This window comes from Augochlora pura, chromosome 2, assembly GCF_028453695.1.
Source record: "Augochlora pura isolate Apur16 chromosome 2, APUR_v2.2.1, whole genome shotgun sequence".
Lineage (NCBI taxonomy): Eukaryota > Metazoa > Arthropoda > Insecta > Hymenoptera > Halictidae > Augochlora > Augochlora pura.
The window spans coordinates 25,734,974-25,758,106 of NC_135773.1; the positions used below are offsets into that span (position 1 = coordinate 25,734,974).

A 23,133-nucleotide genomic window follows, 5' to 3' on the forward strand; every position below is an offset into this window, starting at 1 on the left:
TCAATTTTGTTATTCTTGTCAGCATAAAAATATTTACAAAAACTGAATTAATTTTAATAATCTCTGTGTATTAACCCTTTCTTAATATTAAAATATTTCTTGATATCTCTTAAGCTACAAAGCAACGCTTTTGTTAAAAAATGTCGCTTTATTGAGCACAGTTTTTATTTAACGCTTAAGAAATATCTTACAAAGGAGGGCCGGTTGTGCGCGGCTGCAATTTTCGGCGCGGCGCCTCGTACAGCGAGAGTGTCACGGCGGACAGAGTGTTCGTACCGAAAGGGTTAAAGATGAATACGGGAAAACCAATTTCCGAGCTTTTCGTCTTTGTTTCGTTGACCCGGCCACGGGCATGCGACAACTTCTGAACAATAATCGTCGTTGACCACCGGACTCGAACCGTGAAACGTGCGCGCGCGATTGTGAAAAATGAATTTCCGTGTCCGAGATCTTTTAATTAGCGCCACCAGTTTTCTAGGTTTTGCTGTATTCGCGGCGCGCCTAACGCGCCTCGGCTACTAAATACAAATTCGCCCGTTCTTTCGCGCGTATTGTTGCCGCGAGAGCGCGCGACATACATAGGCGCGGAGAAAAGGAAGCCGTAACATTTCATAACTACCTTCCATGTCATACATTATCTTGATAACCTACATGACAGGGAGAAATACGAGCGAGCGCGGGGCACGAGCGACATAATGCGTACTATTATTACGCGTACTTCAAATTCCCGGTCTTCTTTCGAAATGACTTGTCTCAATGGAAATAAAAAAACACACGCACACATACACACGTCCGAGCGTGCAGAGTTACGTCATACCATGAATTTGCGAAACGAGCGCGTGTCAACGGTCCAATATTTTAAGCGCAACGCGGTGCGATATTAAGAAGCAATAATGTTAAGTAATTAACAATGTTTGGTGTGGCGCGTGGGCGCGTTTTTATTTTCTTCAACTACTTTTTCCGATTATTACAAGTCGGTTATTTTTATTAATGCTTCATTTAACCAAAGACGATTTTAAAATTTTTAATAGTTTAATAATTGAAAAATATAATGATAATTTTGTTTAGGTTTAAAAAAGACGTACCAAATACCTCATTAAAATGTGTATGATAATCGATGGAACGCGGAAAGCTAACACGCGGCTTTTCGGTGCTTTGTACACGCACGGTCAAGTACACGCGAGGATAGAACGCGTGCGTCTGGCGGTGCTCTGGCAGCTGTACGTCATTCCGCGGGCACGGTAATGGGCGGCCCGAACGTTATAGAGCAATATCGATCCGTCGTTTCCTTCACATCCTCCGTCCTCCTCGCCTTCTCTCCTGTTTAAAAGTGCCCGCAGGCGTCTGCCGATAGAGTCCCCAACTTTTTCCAACAATCGCCTTTCTTCTGTCCGCGTCGTTAACTCGATGCTGTTTTGTACTCTCTGTCCTCTTTCTCTTTTTCTTCGTACCCGGCTCCCTAGTTATCTACCATCGTCGGCCCCCCCACCTAAACCCCGCCCCTCCCTCGTCGCCGTACACCTATCGAGTCCAATAACAGAAGAACTTTGTTTCGTTTCGCGCGAGGGCTCCGTTCACGCCGCGCTGTCGCAAGCTTCGTCCATCTTCGGGCTTTTCGGGCTCGCCGGTCGCCACCGGAAGTCGGACCACTACCGCGGACGATTAAGCAGGAGACGGGAATTTTTCAATGCAATCTCGTTCGAAAAGGTATTCTCTGATCGGCGAGATTAACCCCTTATAAGAGTCAGAATCGAAATTTCATGCAGGATTTAATTAATATTAATATTATTGATTTTCACTATATTTAAATAAAAATAAATTCTTCCCTTATCAAAGTCGAGAAACGAAAGCGCATAGAGATAATAAAAGAAATCGTAGTGCAAGAGGTTGAAGAGAAATCGAGCGATTTAGCTCTCCAGGGCAACGACTAGTAGTATAGGTCAGCCATTAGTCAGACCGAAATTAATATGCTCCTCGTAGATTTTGCAAGCTACTTTTTAACTCTTGCACTCGAATGTAATTACTATTCTAGGGCACCGTATAGACTCATATATATAAAGATAAAATCTGCAAGTATCCATCATATTACGTAAACTATACCTAGAGAACGAAAGAAACGAATAATTCACAGCAACAAGTAATTCGGAAAAAAATTGCTCGTGCCCGGAGCTGTTGCGCGGCAATTCTCCCATGGATCCTAAATCCAATTATCCAAAGACATGGTCGTCGACCTAGATCGATATGTCCCGGGTGCGCTAGGAAACCGCGAATCGCTGGAGATTGGCCAATCGATCCCGCCGGTCCACCGTATGGATCCTCCGGAGGGTAGATCGATGGGATGGGTGGTGCTCGTTGCGAGCACAATCTCCCACGGGAAAGGTTAATCGAGGGAAGCGAAACTAGGCCGATAACATCGATTCCGCGGCGCTCATGTTTTATTGAATACGCTCGTTGGCCGGGGCGCGAGAGTGCACTCCTCTCGAGCCGGCACTCGACCAAGCAAGAAAGCCAGAAAGAACGAACGAAAGAAAGAAAGAAAGAAAGAGAGAGAGAAAGAAAGAAAGAAAGGAAGAAAGAATGGAAAAGAAGGGAGAGTCGTTTCAGCGCCGACAACGCGCGGGGAGATTCCCTCTCACGGTCAGAGAGTGCGCGCCGCGGAATGACCTCGTTAAGGGAGCGATTTGATCCATGCCTTTGTCGCCCGACGACGACTCGAGAGAGGAGGAAGTTTTAAGCCGCGGGATTCTTTCGACGCTCACGGATCCCCGTTCATCGGGGAGCACTCGGCCGATCCTCCTCCTCTTCCTCCTCCTCCTCCTCCTCCTCCTCCTCGGGGAGAGCAGACACTACGGAACGGTTTAAAGTTCGTACAACCGGAGTTCACCAGACGGATCGGTACCGATGTCGGACGTCCCTCCAACCTTCGCGGGATTGGGCTGATTCCTCACCGTCACGGAATATCGGGGAAAGTCGGCTGAAATCCACGGAGAGGCTAGATCGTTATTGGCTGACAAATTCGCGAGTCGGCCGCCTTGCCGAGTTTCGTGCCTTTTGAACTCGGTAAAGTACCCGGCTTCATCCTCCAACTCCCTCTTAACTTAATTGATACAGGGGACGATGCGGGCATTAACGAGTTTTATCAGGAATTTTCTGATCGTTTCGCCGTCTCGTTCGACGGTTTAGGTGATTGAGCGAAACTCCTTTCGTAGCTGACAAGAGAGCAGCTAATACGCAACTTTTACGCGTCGATTTCGTTGATTTAATTCGATTTAAGAGAAATTAATAATATTAATATTTAATAGGTCTCGCATGAAATTTATATCAGGAGTCTGACTCGTTATTATACTGCAAGGGGTTAAGGGAAAGGGTTTAAATTTCATAGATATTTCGAACTATTTGTCCGAGCCATAGAACCGATATCATCTAGCAATCACAGAGCCGCGTCGAGCGCCGGTTGCGAACCCCTGGATTAGATTATACTGAATATCTCCGGGCAACAGTTAAACAATTAATTCCGGGGATCGATGTCGCGAGTACCCGTCGAAACGTCGCATAAATTCGGCGTAGTTAATCTCGCCCATCCCCGCGGCCCGTGAAATTTATCAAGAGCCCTTGCCGGAACTTACATTCACGGAAGTATCCGTGGCATTCGGTCGCAATTACTAAAATGCCTCGGCGTGACGTTAACGTTGCCCGAGCGACCGTTCGAAATCACATCCTCCGCCCACGCCGCCCTGTGACGCGCCGCTGGCCGCCCCCCACCCCCTTCCTCTTCTGTCGCGTCCCCGTCCTTTAACCGGTCCTTCTCTGATGGGATCTAATCCGTCGAATTTAATCTACGCGGGTCGCCGGATCCGAATGGATAATGCCCGCGGTTAGGAACTCTCTATCACGCGGCGGACCAAACAGAATCAGTATCGGTTGCGATCTGGCCAAAGGGGACCCCGAGGTCCAGGCGGGTCCCCCTTCGCCTCGCCCTGCCCTGCCCCAGCGACGCCTTCGCGACAGATTCTACATAAATACTTGATGTCGTCTCGAAGAGAACCCAGCAGCGCCTCGGTTCGCGCGCAGTTACTCGTTCGATTAAACGGTAACCCTCGACCGGCGAGCTTTTGAAAAATTCATGGCGACACGGTCACGTTTTATTCTAGAGCAGGACTCGGAACGATTCGGAACGCGACATGACGTTGCACGTTGCTTCGATCGGCTCTCGATATCTCGGGAGCGTACCGTAATAACTATTCGTGGCGTATTAGGGCGATAATCCGTCTCAACAGATTTTCATATCACCCAGGTTAACTATTGTTAACGCGTTTCTTTTCGTCGGCGGTATCCTCTGTAAAACTATTTCCATTCCACTTACAGCGTTTCCATTTTATATAAACTGGAGAATTTTATACGTTATATAATTGAATAAAATAGCATTTTTAAATAAAAATAAAAATAAATAAAAATTTTTTAAATATAAGTAAATTTGATAAAAATTGCAACCAAGTAAAAGATAAAGATTAATTAGACTTTTTAATAAAAATAAGTAAAGTTGATAGCAATTAACACCTGCAGTTAAACAGTCATTCAAAGAGCTGCAGCGATTCCATCAATTTTAAATATTGTTATTAAATGTCGCGATCAAAAGGATGCGAGAAAATCAAAAGTATACTGCTACTTTAAGGGTTCGGTATTATTTTTGTTCATCAGCATTCACTTCGATTGCAATATTATCATAAAAGATTCCTCTGATTCACTACCGATATTAATCACGATGGACGGCAGCGTGGATTATACGATATCAATTCCTGTACACCGCCGCGATACTCGAGACTCGTCAACAGTCTCATCCCAGTATTTCCATTTTTCATAATGCACGCGTTATCCGGAACATTTCGTATTAATGCCACCTACAGATCCATTAGCGAATTTCCATTAGCAAATCCGTTAGAGTAACTAATTAACGAATCGTTCACCTCCTATCGGAAAATTACTCAAACATTGAAGTGTGTTCGTTAATCCGGTAAACTTGTTTATGTTTGGCCAGTTTATCAGCCGTCGTTCGATCTCCCGATATTCTTCGTCCACCGGAGCTTTCCAATCGAAAAAAACGCGATCGACGTGGCAAAACAAAAAAAAATTCCAAATATTGCGAGAGCGGTGGCGAGCGTATTTTTTTTCCGAGCCATTCGTAAGGGTCGCCGCGTGTCCAGGACCATCGGGCGCGTTAAGATTGTATCGATACTCGTTCCAGCCTCGTGTAAATCACGTGAAAGAGGCATAAAAAACGAGCCGCGATAAGCTGTCGGTCTTTAGACCAGAGGCCGGCATGCGTCCAGCTCGGGCGGCGGTTAATTAAAACAAAATGGAAAACGTACAACAGCACGTGAGCTTATTGAATGAATAATAGTCGGTGTACGTAGGAGCGATTATCAACCGGAAGACTATTCGCGTGAAGATCTAGTGGAATTGGCTCGTCGTCGCCGAAGTAAAATGATTACGATTCAGTGAAACTTTCCATAATATTTCTATATTATAGTATAATATAATAAGATAATAATACCTTCTTCAATGGAACTAGACAATTTGGGAAAAGCGTCTTATTCGAAACAATTATTAACAATTACAAACAAGCACAAACAATTCTTTAAAAAAGCAATAAATTTGTAGGTAGTTTAATTAATAATATTGTACATATTAAGGAATGTATATAATATTATACAAAATTGTTTTTAGTTTAGAAAAATCATTTTAGGGGACGGGCGATGATTTCCGTGACCGACTGTATGTCTCTGGCGAGACCAACCCCAGCATAATTGTTGCGAGTATATTCAGGACCGAAGAAAACCGATGGCCCATTTTTTTGTCCTCATCCTTCCGCGTAGGGGATGTCGTGTGTTGCCTGAAAGTCGATTCCCGCGTGATAACCGCTGCGGACAAACGCGGCACGCGCTGCCAAGCCTGATTTCTCCTACTTTTTTATGGGAACGATCAACAGCGGACACAGAATTGCCGTCATTCATCGGCCGACGTGCCAGCGGGGCGATGCCATCAGCGCAAATTACGCGCGGCGCGTTCCCGGGGAAGAAATGGCGGCGTTGCGTGGCACTTGGGCCACCGCGGGTCTCATTAGGCGAGCCCTGCGTCTCGTAATGCCTCTCAGCGTTGCATGGTCCGGTGCTTTCTCTGGGACGCGGGATGCCCGAGACGATTAAACTCGCCGCGCGAGCGTCCTCGCTCTTTACGCGGCCACGAACATGCTCGCCAACATGCTCGCGGGCAACACCGGCTGTCGAAGGAAGCCACGGTCGACGGATCGACGTTGCTGTCTCGTTAGAGTCTCGCGGGGACGCCTGAAAGAGGCCATACCGTGGCTTCGTGGAATGAAACGGCAGCAACGTTTAATCACCCGCGCTTTTTAACATCTGCCGGCAACAGATTTCGTCGTTTCATCGCGTTAAGGCGAGAGGTTTAGAAATGACTTTATGCTATGGCCGACCATCTGTGAGTGTTTCAACAATTCGTTTAGGGTTATTGCAATTTCTTTAGCGGACCGGTCTGCAGCCAACATGTGTGGCGCATGTTATCAATTACCAATATTTTAAAATTCATTAAAATTTTCATAACAGGAATTTTAAAGAACAATGTACATCATTTCATCGCGTTTCTCGACTTTTTGTTTTATGGAGTTAATCGATGTGTGCACTGAACGGCTCGATTACTAAACGTCTACCTACGCGTGGAACACGTTTAGGTAACGGTGAGTTCAGATTTGTAAGCTCTGCTCTGTTCCGTACGTTGTATCATTTTATATTCTGTTTAAAACGTTATTTGCCATTCGGTGGATAAAATGAAATTGCTGGCAGGCGTTCGATGGGAATTCTCCGCGCGCAAAGGGTTAATAGGAAATAGCTGGATACAGGATCGATTACACGAATATTAGCGCAGCTGCGTCGCGTATATATATATATACGGTGCAAGATTAAATCACCGATCTCTCTCGTGAAAAATTCTTCCGGGCCTTTGATCCCCAATTAGTCATCAGGGCTCGAGCCTACCCCCGAACCTGTTGCGCCGATAAATCGAACACCGGTTTCCCTCGGCGGCCCGAAAAAAGTATTAATTTTTCTGATCGATGCGATCTAACGGCGCGATTGCAACAATCAGTCACCAAATTGATTCAGATTGAAGCGCGATATTAAGCGTAATCCCGCCCCTAACGACACGGAGCCGCGCGCAACGGCGCGGGGGTGGCTCGGCAGACGCATTAAATTACGCCCGGAATCAGCTGGGCCTGCCCCTCTATTGACAGTTCGCAGCTGTAGTGAATTATCGTTCGGTCGGGTTAACGATAAGCTCGAACGCTCCGACCGGTTCGCTTTGTTTCGCCTTTTTTCGCGCTCCTTCGCCTCTCTCTCTCTCTCTCTCTCTCTCTCTCAACCGCATCCCCCCTCCCCGCGGGCGTCGATCCGTCTTCGGCGCGCTGAAACACCCCCGGAGAACACTTTCCGGTCACGTGACTGTCGCGCGGCAGGACCGCCTGAGAAATGATTTTCATCGGGGTTTGGTTATTAATTTTGTCCCGCGATACCGGCGACACGAACTTTGAAGGAAATGTATGCGCGTCGCGCGCGCGCGCGGGTCCGCCACAACCCAGCGAATCGGGGGTGTTGAGGGATGGAGTGACGAGATTGGGCGGAATAATTTAAATATTTTACATTTTAATGGAATCAAATAACTGCCCGCCGTGTAATCCATCTTCTGTCGCGATGAGCGTGCCGCAGCCCCTCGCGAATTTTCTGCCAAGGGTGTTCCGGAAGCCTGTCGTATCATTAACGTTATTTTAGTCCTGCAGAGGTCGTAGCAGATCTAACAGATGCGCGTGGGGTGAATCCTTTATACCGATCACTTAAAAATACTTGCAAATCATTGACTGAGGAGTCAAATAATGCTATCACTCTATTTCTTAAATCTTAGATCAATCACAGAATACTTTAGTATTGTGTATATCGTGTTTTTTTTGGAAAACGAACAGCCTTTCTTTAATCGCGCCAGGAATAATATCACCTGTATGTTCCTTTAGTTATTTTTTAGATTCTAATTATTATAAGTGTAAAGAAAATTAGAATCAGCTGAAAAACTATTTATATTAAACTTAAAAAGAAACAATTAAATGATATATCATTTTAATAATAATAATTAATAATTTTCTCCTGCAACAAAACCTAAATACTGCGAAGTTCTGCATACAAGTGGACCTGTAGAATTTTCTTGTTGGTTAAAATGCTATACCACGTCTTTACTTTTTTGTACAACAAATTGCGTCGCGCATGTGTCGCCTTGGGTCGAATTATGCGAGACGTGTTCGAATAACAGAAATATATAATATGACATGTAAATAGCAGATGGCAAGTCGTTCGATTATTAAATTTTCAGCGAGCGGCCGCTGTAGCAGAAAACGGGGGTAAGTGGTCTGGGTCACCCCCCTTCTGATTGCACCACGGAACCCTTTTGTCGACGAATCTGTGCACAACGACTCGTGTTCGTAACGACTGCCGGAAGCGAGCGACAGTTTTTGCGGCTCGCCATCGGCCGTGCCGCGCCGCCCTTCCCCCCTCCCCCCACCCTCAGGTTCCATTCACCCCTCGTTTACATCTAACGCTTTAATCTTGAATATTCCGTCAGTTATTTCTAGACGCGGCCATTAAAAGGGTTAGCGTGACCCGACGTTAATTATTCCAAGGGCCGGCGCACGACAGAAATAAAATACACGGCCGTCCTGTGCCCGACACGCTCCGAGAGGGGTGAATCACCTGTAACTCGATTAAAGGGACCCCGTCGCCTCTCCCCCGTGCACGGAGGAATTCTTTTGATCTCATCGCTCGCGCCGCGAATTTTTCATGTGAATTTGCCACGGGCACGCCGCCCCACCTGTTCACACCTTCGCTATTCAAATAAATCTCTTTTCATTTGATCCGCGCGCCGGTGTCATCCCCTTCGCGAACGCGTTTCCCGAGAATCGGATGAATTATTATTTTTCACGAGGACGCCATCTCAGACGGAGTTCTTCCTCTTTTCTCTAGTTAATGTTGCATCGACAAGTTCCTAGCGACGGCTAATTCAATATTTAAACCTTATCTCATATTCCTGTTGTTTTAATCCCTTTCGCTGCAATTTGTGACGAAGATTTCGTACACGAGTTGTCGAATATTAATGTTATTCGTTCGCACTACATCGAAATACAGTTTGATCTTTTTGTTATGGCAAACGTATGCGAAAGCGTTGGCAAAAGTGCGTTTCATCGGACGGGGATTACTTTGTAGGGGATGAAATTAATTTCTAAGAATAAATAAAGAATTTACATTTTATGAAGAAATTCACCTTACTGTTTGTTCGCGTAGTATGTCAGACGATTCCGTGGACTTTTACTCACCGTCGGGCACCGCGTGGCTGGTCATCAGGAAGTTGACGCAGGCTGCGCCGGTCCCATGGCCGATCAGCGTCACGTTCCTGGGATCGCCGCCGAAGTGGTCAATGTTCTCCTGCACCCAGTGCAGCGCCGCGATCTGGTCCATCAGCCCGTAATTCGCCGGCGACCGTAAGTGCGAATCCGTGTTAGCATTTAGAAAGCCTGTAATCAAAACAAGCCCGCTTATGGTCGTTGCGGCAGTCTCTGCTGTGCGCCATCGGTGCGGGCGCCGTGACCGCGCCGCGAAATTACCGGTCCCTCTGTCGTAATCGGGATTAATTCGAACCTGCGGATCGGTCCTGGATTACTACTCGGAGACTGTAAATTATTCTTTGCGAGCTTCTTCGGGCTGATCGTCCCGACCAATGGCCGGCACAGATAGTTACGGGAAGGGTTGAAAGCTTTGGTCTTCGTTTGCTCTGTGACTTTAATGTGTGACTTAAATCGATTTTTAATATCTGCTTGCTTTAGAAAAGTCTGGGTGGGAACAAATTTCATCTACAAACTAGAATTTCTTGACGGTAATAATACAGACGAGAGAGATCACTAATTGTAGTAAAAAAATGTAATACTATATTTTGATGGTGGTATTAAATTTAATGAAAGAAGACGTACAGTTTCATTTAATTTCTCTCTGTTATCATAAATTTGGAAAACCAAGCAATCTCGTTAAAACACGTACTTCTTTGTTTGGCACGTTTATGGTTACATTGATATTCGCTCTTAATTGGCGATTTTGTATCGGTGGCCGATGCTGGTCGTTTATAATTGACAACAAATCAAACAATCGATACGCTGTATTAAAACTCGATAATACTTCTAAATATTTCTTCCGTTATTACATTAATTTTCTCGAAAGCATGCGCATACGTAAACAGTCGTATGCACCTGCAACGTTTGCATGAATTGTGAAAACCTGCAACAGTGCGCTGTTTACAGTGCCGCACTGTTGACAACACACATTCGACGTGATAATTTAACAATATGGAACAGTTATTTTCAAAACCTTTTCAATCCCAGCTTTCAACCTTTGTACGCTGTCCCGGATGAAGTTTCGCTATATTTTCCATCTTTGAATACTATGAAACATTTAATTGCGTTCCGCTTGTGTTTCATATAATAACGCGTGTTTCTGCAAATTGTAAAATTACGAACGGGGAATAGAGTTCGTTAATTTGAAGCGCGAAGGAAAAGTAAATGCGGGGAAGTTTGGGCAACGATATTCAAGGGAGATCGTAAGAATTAAAGTAGCTTAGGTTCGTTTGGCGAGTGCCAGGAATATTCGAGACAATTTAGAAGCACTTGTAATTTTCCGAGACCTTTTAGGAACCTTTTAAGACTCGAAAAGATGTTCTAACTCTTTCCGGAACTTCCAAACAGCCCTGGCGAATGCTCAGGATTGTTCTAGGATCTTTTTGGATTCTGAAATTTTTTATAAGCATTCAGCAACATTCAATCTCTTCCATTATACTCACAGCTTTTGTTAACACTGTACCGCGACCGGTAGCCAATAAATCGGCTTTTCACCATGGCAACCAATAATTCATCATCTATGCATCGCATCTCTCCGAGCTCCGATATTGTCATATAATTTTTTAAATACTATATATGGTCCATCGGCTGCTCAGCGCGGCTACTTAAAAAGTGAATGAGAAAACGACGGATGGAATAAATCGTTGAACGAGGTAATTACTGTTCAAAGGCATATTCGTAACGTTGCATTATCTGCCATTTTATTCGATGCACCGTGAATTCAGCGCGTGATTCCAATCTCTCGAGCGAATGCGTGCGACGACATGAAAGGCATTCCACGGAGGATATTTACTATGGGGATATAAAGTCTTTTGTTGCGAACACGCGCGGCCGCTGTTTTCCTTTTTCTTCTTTTTTTTTTTTTTAGCGAAATTAAATGATTCCGCAGCGTTGGGTTCGGTACGTTCCGGCCCCCGAGGGGAGCCGGTCTTAACAACGGCGGCATTTCTGCCGTTCGAAAATAGGTCAACTTCGTTCCGCTATCTGTTCGACGGAATCGCTGCCAAATCGATAATTTGGAAAGCTCGTCGACACTCGTCGAAAAATGCGAGGCCCCGAACAACGGGGGAGCCGATTTGAAAGGAATTTTCAAGCGGCAAGTCGTTCCGTTTATCGTCGCACAAACGAGCAATTGCCAGAGGCTGGAAATATCGGGGGCGTGAACCCCCGCTCCCTGGACTATATTCTCTAAGATACACGAATCTTTTATCCCGCGTCTGGCAACAGCAACGGTGCCTTCCATTTGCATTCTTAAAATCATTATCGCTTTGAGCGTGGAATCTCGTCTTCGCGGCTACGTACAATATCAAAGTCAATGAAACCGAAACTCGGACGTTGAAGTTTACCACTAAGTTCTGTAATATTCTTGGAGTGATAAGGATGTGGCAATGAATAAAATAATTAAAATGAAATAAATAAAATAGATGAAATAAATATCTTTTAATGCTAATATGATGGCATAAGAATGTTTACGGCCGAATGGCCGGTCGGTAAAGTATCGAGTGTTACTTCACAACTCGATTGAAACACAGTTTTCCATTTCGCAGGTAACGAGAGATGAAAAATGGAAAATAAAAAGGTAAATGAATTTTGTATGTCGCATGGCAAAAAAACAACAGGACACGCAGCTTAAACCGCAAATAATAGGCTTAAGCGTTCTATCTGTTGAAACGTTTACGTAAAAAAATATCGAGATATAACCAAAATCTCGTATTTTGACTGCACTGTGCATTCGTTCAAGTTGACTTTTAGAGAGTCACGGAAACTATATATACAAATTTATTGTTTTATTTTTCTACGTTTTGTTTTTTCAAACAGATATACACTGTGCAGTAGAATTTTAAAAAAAGTCAGCAATCAATTTGTATCAGCGATCGCAATAATGGAAACGTGTGCGTGGAAATATTGATTGTATGACGTCGCGTAGTTTACAAGTTACAGGCTGAAAACATGATTGTAATTATTCCAAATTTCGCCGATTGTGTTAGGTGAAAATATAGAAATAAAGATATGGAACTGAAAATGAAGGAATGTATATTATCTTAATGGAAATTGGTATTAACACGTTCAGCGCTGATAATCAGCCACTATAATTACCGTAACGATTAGTAACAATTAGTCTCGAAGTTTTTCCCACCGGATGCAGGACAAACGTTTACAGTCGAAAATTCATTTTAAACTTGAATCTCTGAAAAACCAAGAACGTTATAGAAAAAACGATTATCGTATTCGGAGCGCATTAAAATCTATAAAAATTCGCAGCACTGGTTATCGATAACGTTAAAAAAAAAGAATAAATTCGCGTCTACCGTGAGCGACGACATTTCACCGACACTTTCGAACAACGATTTTATTTTCAATCGCGAGCAGCTCGCGGAAATGTTCGGGACTGTTCGAGGATGGGGAGAGGGGGAGAAAAAAATGCGGGGAATCACGGACACTGTCGCATCCAATTAAATGTCGATGAATCCGGAACCGGTTCGCTCGCCGATCAAATAATCGGACGATTTATTCGCTGGTTCCCCGACATGCTCTATTTTGCATATCGTTCCGCCAGCCGCGAGATATCGCTGTCAATCGATTCGGCGCATTGAAATAGTATTTACGGCGAACGGAAACCGTGGAGAACCGGAAGCCGGCGCGAGAGTGTCTTTTCGCATATACGAGCCGGCTTCGTTTCCTTCGAGAGACACCGCCCGTAGACTCGATCCCTTGTCCTTCGTTCCGCGTCTCTCGCCGGGAAGATGCTTTCTATATTCGTTTAGATGCGTCTACGATCGTGTTTACATGGTGTTCCGAAGTGTTCCGAATCTGGGACGGATCCGGCTTCCATCGCGGTCTGGGTCAAGAACGGATGATTATCCGCGTCTCCGTACGGGTTCGTTCCCGTTTCATCCCCTTTGAAAACTGTCCCGAATAGCGGCGACGCGTCCGCCGAATGTTCCGGCATATTGAAAATTATTCAGTGAAAATATATCCTCGGCTGAAAATATTCGATTGAGACCGCGGATATCACCGCTGACGAAATCATTTCAGAACGTGTGCTAAATTGGTGAAAAACGATGCTGCGGGTATATTATACGAGCATGGTGAACGGGTTCGTGATACGTGCGGGGAATATTAGTCGAATAACAAATGCTCTTGACTTTTTGCCAAATATTTTTATATTCGACACTGGCAATGGATAATCTCGGACAAACAAAGTTATGAAGACATTAAACGAATTCGGGATATTGTTATATTATTTCTATCTTATTTATTATTCGCTCACTTAAACAGTTAAAAAACAGCAGTCTACTCGTTACGTTTGAATCTCTTGTTAATGAAAAATATACTTCCCCGTAGTTCAATGACACTGCAATTATCTCTATTAATAAAATGAATTTATCAATTATATTCCTGGAATCTCACTTAAATTCGAATTTATAAAATGCAGATCTCGCTCTCTATATAATTCCACGATTTCATTGACGTTTGATTAATTCAATCCCCGGTAAAAATTCCAGGTTTTAAAGCTCACGGTCTTTTGGATCTACATGAAACGGGATTGATAAATGTGGAAGAGAAGTTATTCAGATCTCATGTTTGAACAAGAAAATTCTGCAATTTATATGCGCCGCGTAGTAAATTAATACAATCTTTCTACAGTAGCGAGACACGCAAACCATTTAGCGTTTAATGAACAACGCTAGAGGAACGGTGGAAATGATTATTTCTTCGAATTGTTGGAAATCATGGAACAGCACGGTAATCGGTACATCTGAAAACAATTTAATACCAGCCTTTAACTTCTCGCAATATGAATTTTTCGTGTACGAGCGTTTAAAATTTTTCTCATCAATTTCAACGTATTGTAGAACTATATATATTTCATTCGATTAACATCGGATGGACAGAATTTCATTTCAACTTAAAGGGAACGATTAACGATCCTGCTTAGCAAATAGCGTTTATAATCTCCATCACGAGTATCACACGATGCTCCACAAGAAGAGGGTGAAGCGTGCCACGGTTACCGAACCGATATTCTTCTATTTTTATTTCTCGCTGCACTACCTTTTGTCCGCGAGTGTACACGAGCATTACATCCACCGATTGGAACAATCTCCGTGGAACTGGAGCCTTCGTATCAAAACTTTCTTCGGCTAAACTGTGCTGGCTCTTATTGTTAGCGAGCGGATCAATGAGCGTGTTCCCGGTTGCGTCGAATAGCAGAAGCGTCGGAAGTGGAAGTTGACTTTTCCAGGGCGTACCTAATAATGCCGGCGTGTTTAGCGGCGGCGTCTCGCGGTGTGTACGATGCCGGGCGTATAATTCGAGGGCCGCACGCGCGCACACACACCGGCAACGGAGGTATTGCGCCCCGGAATTGCCGGGAATAATATAGAAATTTACATTTAATTTCACGGAACGGATGGTTGCTTGGCGAAACAAGTCCGCGCGAATAGAACGCGACGCGTTTCTTTGCCCGGCGCTCTGGAATTCCCGGGCGATATTCTCTGCTTCCCTCGCGATCCTCGATAAGTTAATTTCCCAACGAACACGCCAATTATCCGTCTATCCGGCCTCTCGAAACTAAATTCCTTTGTTCCGCGCGGAACTCGGACCCGTACATTCGAAAATTGACCGTGCTTTGTCGGTACGTTTCCAACATGCACCGCGCGCTCCTTCCGATTTTTAGCCGATCTCTGCGACCCTCGGTAAAAACCGCGCCCCCCTCGTATCGCGCTCTGCTGCTATAAAATTTCCTGTTAACGAAACTATGTACATCACCGTGGTAGCGATGTGCCACCTCGCGACCCGTCAATTTCGATAGAACTTTTTCGGAATTTGCGAATGACACTGGTTAAACTGGTTAGATCTTAATTTTATACGAACCAGCAACCGTGTATAGAGGATATTGCGTTACACGGAGCTGGAATTTCGCACAGTGGTGCGCCCATTGTGTTATTCAGAAAAGCCCGAGATAGAAAGAAGGGAAATCGAGATATTGGGGTCCCGACAACTTTCTAATGTTACTTTGCGTATGCATCTTTGAGGAATTTGTAAAGAAATCTTTAAGAAATATCGTACTCGAACTTTAGAATTTTAAGAAATATTATATTCGAATTTTAGAATTTTAAGAAACACTGTATTCAATTTTAGAGTTTCAGGAAATATCATATACTAATTTTAAAATTTGAGAAATATCGTACTCGAATTTTAGAATTTTAAGAAAAACCGTAGCCAATTTTAGAATTTTAGGAAATATCGTACCCTAATTTTAAAATTTTTAAAAGTATCATATTTAAACTTTAGAATTTTAAGAAATATCGTACTTCAATTTTAGAATTTTATTTTAGCATTTCTATTTAAAAAAATTTATCTTTAACATTTATCTTTCTCCTTTGGCATTTTTTCATAAATGCAATAATAACGGAGTTATGACTTGAGACAATTGCGTGGACCACCCTGTATATGTATACAAACAGGGAGGGTATGTAGCTATAGCTTTCGTGAAAGGAACCCATCTGTTGGCGAATAGCGTCGAGTGACAGAGCCGCTACAATTTGAATGAATATGAATGATTATGTTAGATTGTCCAGGATGATACGAAACAGCACCTCATCGTACGAATGGGAACCGTATAGTGAACGTATCGGTGTGATCGCTGTGAATTGTTAGGTACAGTCAATGTTGACTATGTGAATTGTTAGGTAGAACCGATGTTGACTATGTGAATTGTTAGGTTGAGTCGATATTGACTATGGTTCTCTTTTCGGTTAGGTCAACCACTGGTACAGCTCAAAGGATTCGATTTAAACGATTCATTACGTTCGATATACAGGTAGAAATCGATCTTTCGAGAATTCCGCGACTTCTGCGGTTGCGAATGTTCTCGTTAAACGTTCTGTTCGCCGGACGCCATCAACGCCGCTGCGCCCCAGAAATAATTCAGGACGAAAACGCGCGCGTCTCCTTCTCCTCCCCCCGTTCCTCTGTCTCGCTTCGTCCTCGAAATTTGATCGTTCCGACGTGGGAAGAAAAAAAAAGAAATATCGGGCGTTACACGCACGCGAAACCGATTACTACGCCTTCCGGCTTTTGTCCGGCGTCGCGTCGCCCGGCATCGTTCAACGCCGGACAGAGAGAGAATAAACGCGGGCGTGATTAACGCGAGAAGCCCGGAAAAACGGGCTGGCCCCGAACGTTTTATTTGCCCGGCGGAATATGTTAATAAATATCCCGGGCGTTCATCAGTCTCCCGTACATTGAACCCGTCACGCTCAATTTTTGGCGCGCCCGCGCTACGAAATGATCGATGAAAACGAGGTTTAAAGCAACGCTTGCGTTCTAAACAATCCGCGTTGAATATGCATGCGCGATTCTCAATTTTCCGCGATAATATATCGCGCTGCAATTTTCTAGGGTTCCCCCGTTTGTTTTCGGATCGGCCCGTGATTGATGATCCTTTCAGACTTATTACCGGGTCTCCCCCGTTCGCGCGCGCGCGCGCGCGGCCCCCTCCCCCTCGCGTTCCATGGCTTCCATCCATTCGACTTCATCCATAGGGTGTTAGATTGCCGGCCAACAGCGCAGCATAGACGAACGACATTCGCTGGTTCCGATGTGTATTTATCGGGGAGTATTGTCTATTAACCCGTTCGCTGTCGTATCGTAAAGCAACAAATTGTCGGCGTCAGATGACCGATCAAGATTTCGTATGTAATTTACTAAATGTGAACGTTATTTTATTTGTTGTTTAATCGAAACAATAAATCGAATCAGAATTGGATTCTTCTGCCAAATATGAACATTACTTATTTATTATTAATTGAAACAAAATTGGATTTTTCTACCAAATGTTTGGACGCATTCCAACCATTTTATTTCCCGTATTCAGATTTTTATTCTTCCTTGTTATTTTACTTTGAAATTTTCACTTTCCACTTCCCTTGCCACTTCTCCTTCCACCTTCCTACCAGCTCACAAATAAAAAGCCCGAAAAGCAGCGAGCGAGGAGCATTATTATTACACAACACCTACGAGCACTATACTGTTTCATTTAAAACAATGAAAACATTAAAATCTAGACATTATGTTTAATTCATCGAAATTGTTAAAGAAAAGGGAAAATCGGATTCATTTTTGTTTCAATCGATGAAGATCAAATTGTTTCAGCTCAAAGTTCGAGTATAATATATATGTTTCATTGAAAGTATACCTACGAGTATATTAAAATTCAATTTTATACACGGATAATAAATTGAAACATTTTTGCACAACCGAGCTCTATTTTTTAAACCGACAGCGTCACTGCTCACGATGTTTCTCCTGGCTTTATTCGTTTCGGAGGTAGTCAAGCAAATGTGGACCACCCCCTCCGCCTCCCCACCGCCCCACCCCCTCCTCCTTCCCCACAACTTTTAAGGCTATTTTCATCCTTCCGATATGAATGATGGGCGATAAAAAACGTGTTAAAAACTTTTGTAAGAATTACTTCCTCTAAAAGCACCATGAAATTTGATAGAGGCATACACCGAGTGGCTAATAAGTTTTCGAGAACTTTTTTTGAAATGGGTTTTTAACGGCATAACATTTCAAGCTGAAATTTCATACAGATCGTCAGCCGGTAAAAATTTTTAGCAAAGCTACATTTTATTTGTCTAATTTCTCGACAAAATTTTTGTGTATAGTTTGTATATTAGATTCGGGAAAAGGAATTCATTTTTACGTGAACTTTAAGACTTTATTTAACATGTTTCGGATTGTCCGATTTAGGTCAAATATGCACCGTTTTGTTCTATAATTTGTCGCCGTTTTAGAGGTAGCTTCATGTGTTATATTCTTATTATTTAAAATTATCCGAATCTCTTCTGCCTCTTAAATTTCTTATTTTTCTTTTTATATTCGATGTTCACTATTCTAAATGCGACCGCATTTTTCGATTAATAAACTTGTATTTCGTTTGCTGAGGGAAAAATCGCGTCTCGATGGAGCATTGAAAAATTGTAGGAATATGAAATGTTCAAAAATCATGGCGGTCGAGTTGTTTCCAGCAACGGGGTTGTTCATCTCCACTCCTGGAAATGGTTTTTTTGTCCGTAGAAGAGAACGGTCACGGACAGACGCGGTTTAGCCGGCGTTCAGCATCACGTGGTACGCGAAATACGCGACGCGTTCAGCTAGCCGATCCGAGGCACGCCTAATTACACTTCCGGCGTCGCCTATCGCGACACCCACGCGTACGCATAAAGCATTAACGATAAAATCGCGTTCGCTATGTTTTTTTCCCCCGGCCGCTATCGTGCCGGACAGATCGCATCCAAACACGCGGCGCGCACGCAATCGCGTCACGCGAACGCAACGGCCGAAAAAAAGGTTATTTAAAAAAAAATGAACCTGGCAGACGCGGGAATTAAAGATGCAAATGCGGCGCGTTTTTAATTAGAAATTATGCCCGAGGGAATCGACTGCCGCGGTTCAACAATCGTCGACGATAGGACGAGCTGGAAAACCAAGACGATCCGTTCCCAAACGAATCGTACACGCTGTTCCATTTGCATCTCGCGTGACTTCGAGCGGAGCAGGTAAATAAATCCCATTACTCACCTACCAATTCGCATTAATTCGAGAACTTATCACTTTTACTTTAGCTACAAAGCAGAATTGCTCGCGTATCAGCTGCATTGTATTACAAGTGTATAATTAACCCCTTGCCGCACTTTCACGAGTCTGACTCGCGATTATGATCTCTAACAATAACCTGTTAAGCAAGGATGTTATTTCGTCTTTTTAAGTCAAAATAAGATTCTGTCTTTTCGCCAGTAATATTTAAACGCTGAAGTAATTGTAAGCGCGCTGTAAATATTAATTTTATTTCTCCTAAGATTTGGTCTCTCTCTCTCGTCATTCGGTTTTTGGTTTCCGAGGGGTTAACACAGCGTGAAGTTGAGCGACGAGTGTTGAAAATAAATTGTTAATAATTAAGGAGTCGTTATATACCTCTCAGCGTTAGTAGACTGTACTAGGAATTAATTTTCGAGTCCATTAAAAATTGTCGGTCGTACGACCGTTACGGCACTCCGATTGTCGAGTGGCCGCCTATAGAAAACCTGTCGAGTATCGAGCAGCATTCTTCGTGGACGTTAGGCAACGATTACCAGGTCGAGTCCAGGGTGGTTTTTAATAGAAGAGGAAGGAAGAATCGTGCTCGCCCTCGCGGACGCTACAAATAACGAACGAGCCAGATAGCGAACCGCGCGCAGTTTCGCGGAGGGTGTGGAGGGGAGGGGTGCGGCAGAATACGCGCGAAACTAGAATAGAAATAAACCACCACCGGTCATATCCCATTTGATATTCAACCTCCGGAGTATCTGTCGTGCGGCGCTTCCGTGTCTCCTATTCTTCTCGCTACAATGGAACTGCTGAACGTTACTCGTTGATTTAAATTTTCCGGTACATGGGCGTGCATACCCGTGGCTGGATATCGCCGGCCGTCACACCCCTATCCACCGAGCCGTCCCTGCCGCCACCTCCTCCTCCGCCGCCGCCTACCCCAGTTCCCACCCGCTCCTCGCCGTGGCACAAAGCGCGGCGTCACTTTTGCCAGGCCGAAGTAAAAACGAGAAAAAATGGACAACGAAAATTGCGGCCGGGAGAAGAACGTGCTTCCTGAAACCGAGCCTCTTCCGTTTGAACGGGGTAACGATGGAATCAAATTTCGATATTTTCCGCCACAACCCCCCTATCGTCGTTCTGGGCCAGTTCGTTTTCCCCCCTTTTTTTTCGCATCCGCGCCGTAAGCGTAACATTTTGACGCCTCTGTTCGCCAATTTTTTCCTCCGATGAAAAGCTTCTATCTCGATTGGTCCTTTTTCACATCGAACACGGTTTTTTTTTCATTGTATAATGTTCCCCTTGTTTCGCAATTAAACGCTTCAATGTTTTCCTTTGAAGGCTCGACGGTGTCTCGTTTGGTTTATTTGTGATAACAGTGGATGCTAGAATCATTTGCCTGTAAATATCATTTGATATGTACTGATGCAAGAATGTATTCAGACGTTGGGATAATCTAAAAATTATTACTAAATAGATATTAAAATTTTTAAGGGAACACTGAATAAATATTCGATTACGCCAATAGGCGTAAAATATAAATTCAAAAGAGAAATACCGCACGAAGCACGAAGTACGAAAGCGTTTCTTGTTGCCACGAGCAGGACTGTTGCTGTCGTCTCATCGCGTCAAACAATTCCAATTAAAAACGGAGAATTTACTTAGACCCTGGAGGAATTCGAAAAAACAAATGTGAACGCGAACGGAAGAGTAGCAATTTTCTTGGTGCCCGTTGCAGAGTCCGGCAGCGCGCCGGAGGGTTAAATAGTACGTCGTCCGTGAAAATGTCCGGCAAAAGGCTTCGACGCAACAGCGAGTTGACCGCCGCGAATGGGTCAAGGAACTCGGCGCGCGCGCGCGCGCTCTCGGCCTCGCGCTTGAAATTTCTGGCGAAATGCGTCCCGGCCGGGCGATCCGGATTTCGCAACGGACATTATTCTGAACGTGCTGCGGCGCTCGATGTTGTACAAAATGCCGGGAATGTAATTCAAGAAACGGAACCTTATTACAGCGGCCGGATGCCGCGACAAGGCGCACGTACGGCCCCGTCGCTTTCCCAGGCCGAACCGACGGCGGACGAGGAACGCGGAACCGGCGAAAAAAAAGGGGAATCCTTATTCGTGACATCGTGAAACTGGATTCCGCTTCATTTCCATGTAAAATTAACGGCGGCCAAGCTTAAAAATTCGGATTCGCCGGGCGCGGCGCGGTCCGCTGTTTCCTCTGGAAATTACGTTTCTGGTACGTGAATCTGGTGCCTCCAAGTGCCGAATACGCTTAATTTCACGTCCCGGCGGCCGGGACGCGATGAAACCATCTTTCCGAGTCTACGCAAACAGTGGGAAGCCCGGAATAATATACAGCTTCATTTTTCTCGTTGCTGCCTTAATTTGAATCTGGTCCGTCGACTAATTCTGTTCTGTTACGGCGAAAATCGAAGATTATACTGTTATACCGCGAAGGAAGAAAGGACGAAAGGTCTCTCGAAAAATATCCTTCTTCTTCTTAACCCCTTGTACTACGACTCCTTTTACTTTGCGTTGATTAGCAGTTATTTTTTTCTTAACATTTTTAATAATAGAAATAGATGATTTTTCTTGCTTGTATCGGCTTTATTTTCTTCCGACGAATCATCGATCATCGGCAAATCGAAAATATGTCTCGAGTTCAGTTCTCCAACCCGTCCGATTTTCCTCTAGATTCCACCATCCCGTTTTCCCCGAGTCCGTATTCCCGCCGAAGCTCTCGGAACACGAGGCGGCTTGATTACAAGACGTTAACCTCCGTTCGACAATTGGCTTCGCGCAAAGTCCCGATTAATCTCCGCGCGGCGCACGAACTGTCGGCTTCATTTCCAGAAATACGTGTCCCGTCGGCGACAGCGCAGCCCTCTCAGCTCTCCCTCATCCCCCCCCCCCTCTCTCTCTCTCTTTCTCTCTCTGCCTCTCTCTCTGCCTCTCCCTGTAGGGCGCGCGCTTCATCCTTCGCTCTCAGACGTCGAAGAATCGCGCTGACGTCACTCGAATATATCATAGCACGAAGAAGCTGCTGGCGGGCCAGCACAGCGTATATTGCCAGCGCAGACAGAGTCGTGGCAGCCGCTGTCACGGAAACGGGAGGCAGAGTCAAGAATGTAGTTTGGTGAAAGCAGGAAGACCTGCTCGTAATGAGTTTCCTATTAGATTTGGTTGGCCGGGCTCTGCCAGGCAACCGTGCTGAAACTTTCAATCCCTTCGACGTGGTCCGCGCCAGCCAATGCAATGACCTTTTTATGCCGCGGGATTCGCGGGAGCTGCGCCGGGGCCGCTCTCCTCTACGCGAGAGTGCTACTCATCTCCACCGGAGAGCCGCACCTAATTGTTCTTTTCTTCGCGCGAAAGTTATCCTTCTATGCTGCGAGAAGACTGCTAATCTCTTCCATGAGAGTGCTATTCTTGTTATTCGTGAGAGAGAGAGAGAGCTATTAGGGGATCGGTCTGCTCTTCGAGAGAAGACGTCCGATATACCCTCGGAGGAGTAAGAGTTGTCTATTATTGGATGCCAGCCTGCTGTGACATATAGTTATACAAATATGTTCGCCTCTGTGACAGTCATCCTTTTCTTAAATATCTCCTATTTTTTCCTCCGTTTCTATTAGGTTGGCGCATACGAAATGTCGGATGCTTAAGTTAAATAGATAAAACTGTATATCTTTTTTCAAAAGCTGTTGATTTAATCAAAATATGCCCCGTTTGCTTTACTACACCTTTTTTCAACGACATTTCAATCTACTATTATTATTTTCTACATTTTCAGGTTTGAAGTACTCTTCTGTTTCTTGCTATTGAGGTAGACAATTTTTCAATTGCATAAATATCGCAGTCTGGTAATAACTGTCTCTAACGAAGCGCCACGGCTTGTTTTTCGGTGGAGGGCACGTGATAATAGGCTCACAGCGACGGTAGCCGTCCATCAAACGTTTATTACCTTAGAATCGTGACGCGACCTATTCCAGGTGTCTTTCTCGAAAAAGCAAACCCGAGTCTCTTACATGAGACAGTTTATTC

At 44.4% G+C, this 23,133-nt stretch overlaps 1 protein-coding gene across 1 annotated transcript in view; it reads right to left on the minus strand.

Moving 5' to 3' along the window:
• Nlg3 (Neuroligin 3) overlaps positions 1–23,133 on the minus strand; it is a 347,536-nt gene that overhangs the window by 25,340 nt on the left and 299,063 nt on the right. The window contains exon 3 of the mRNA XM_078196348.1: positions 9,422–9,619. Within this exon, the coding sequence (XP_078052474.1) occupies positions 9,422–9,619 (198 nt within the window). The remainder of the gene's footprint in view (positions 1–9,421; positions 9,620–23,133) is intronic.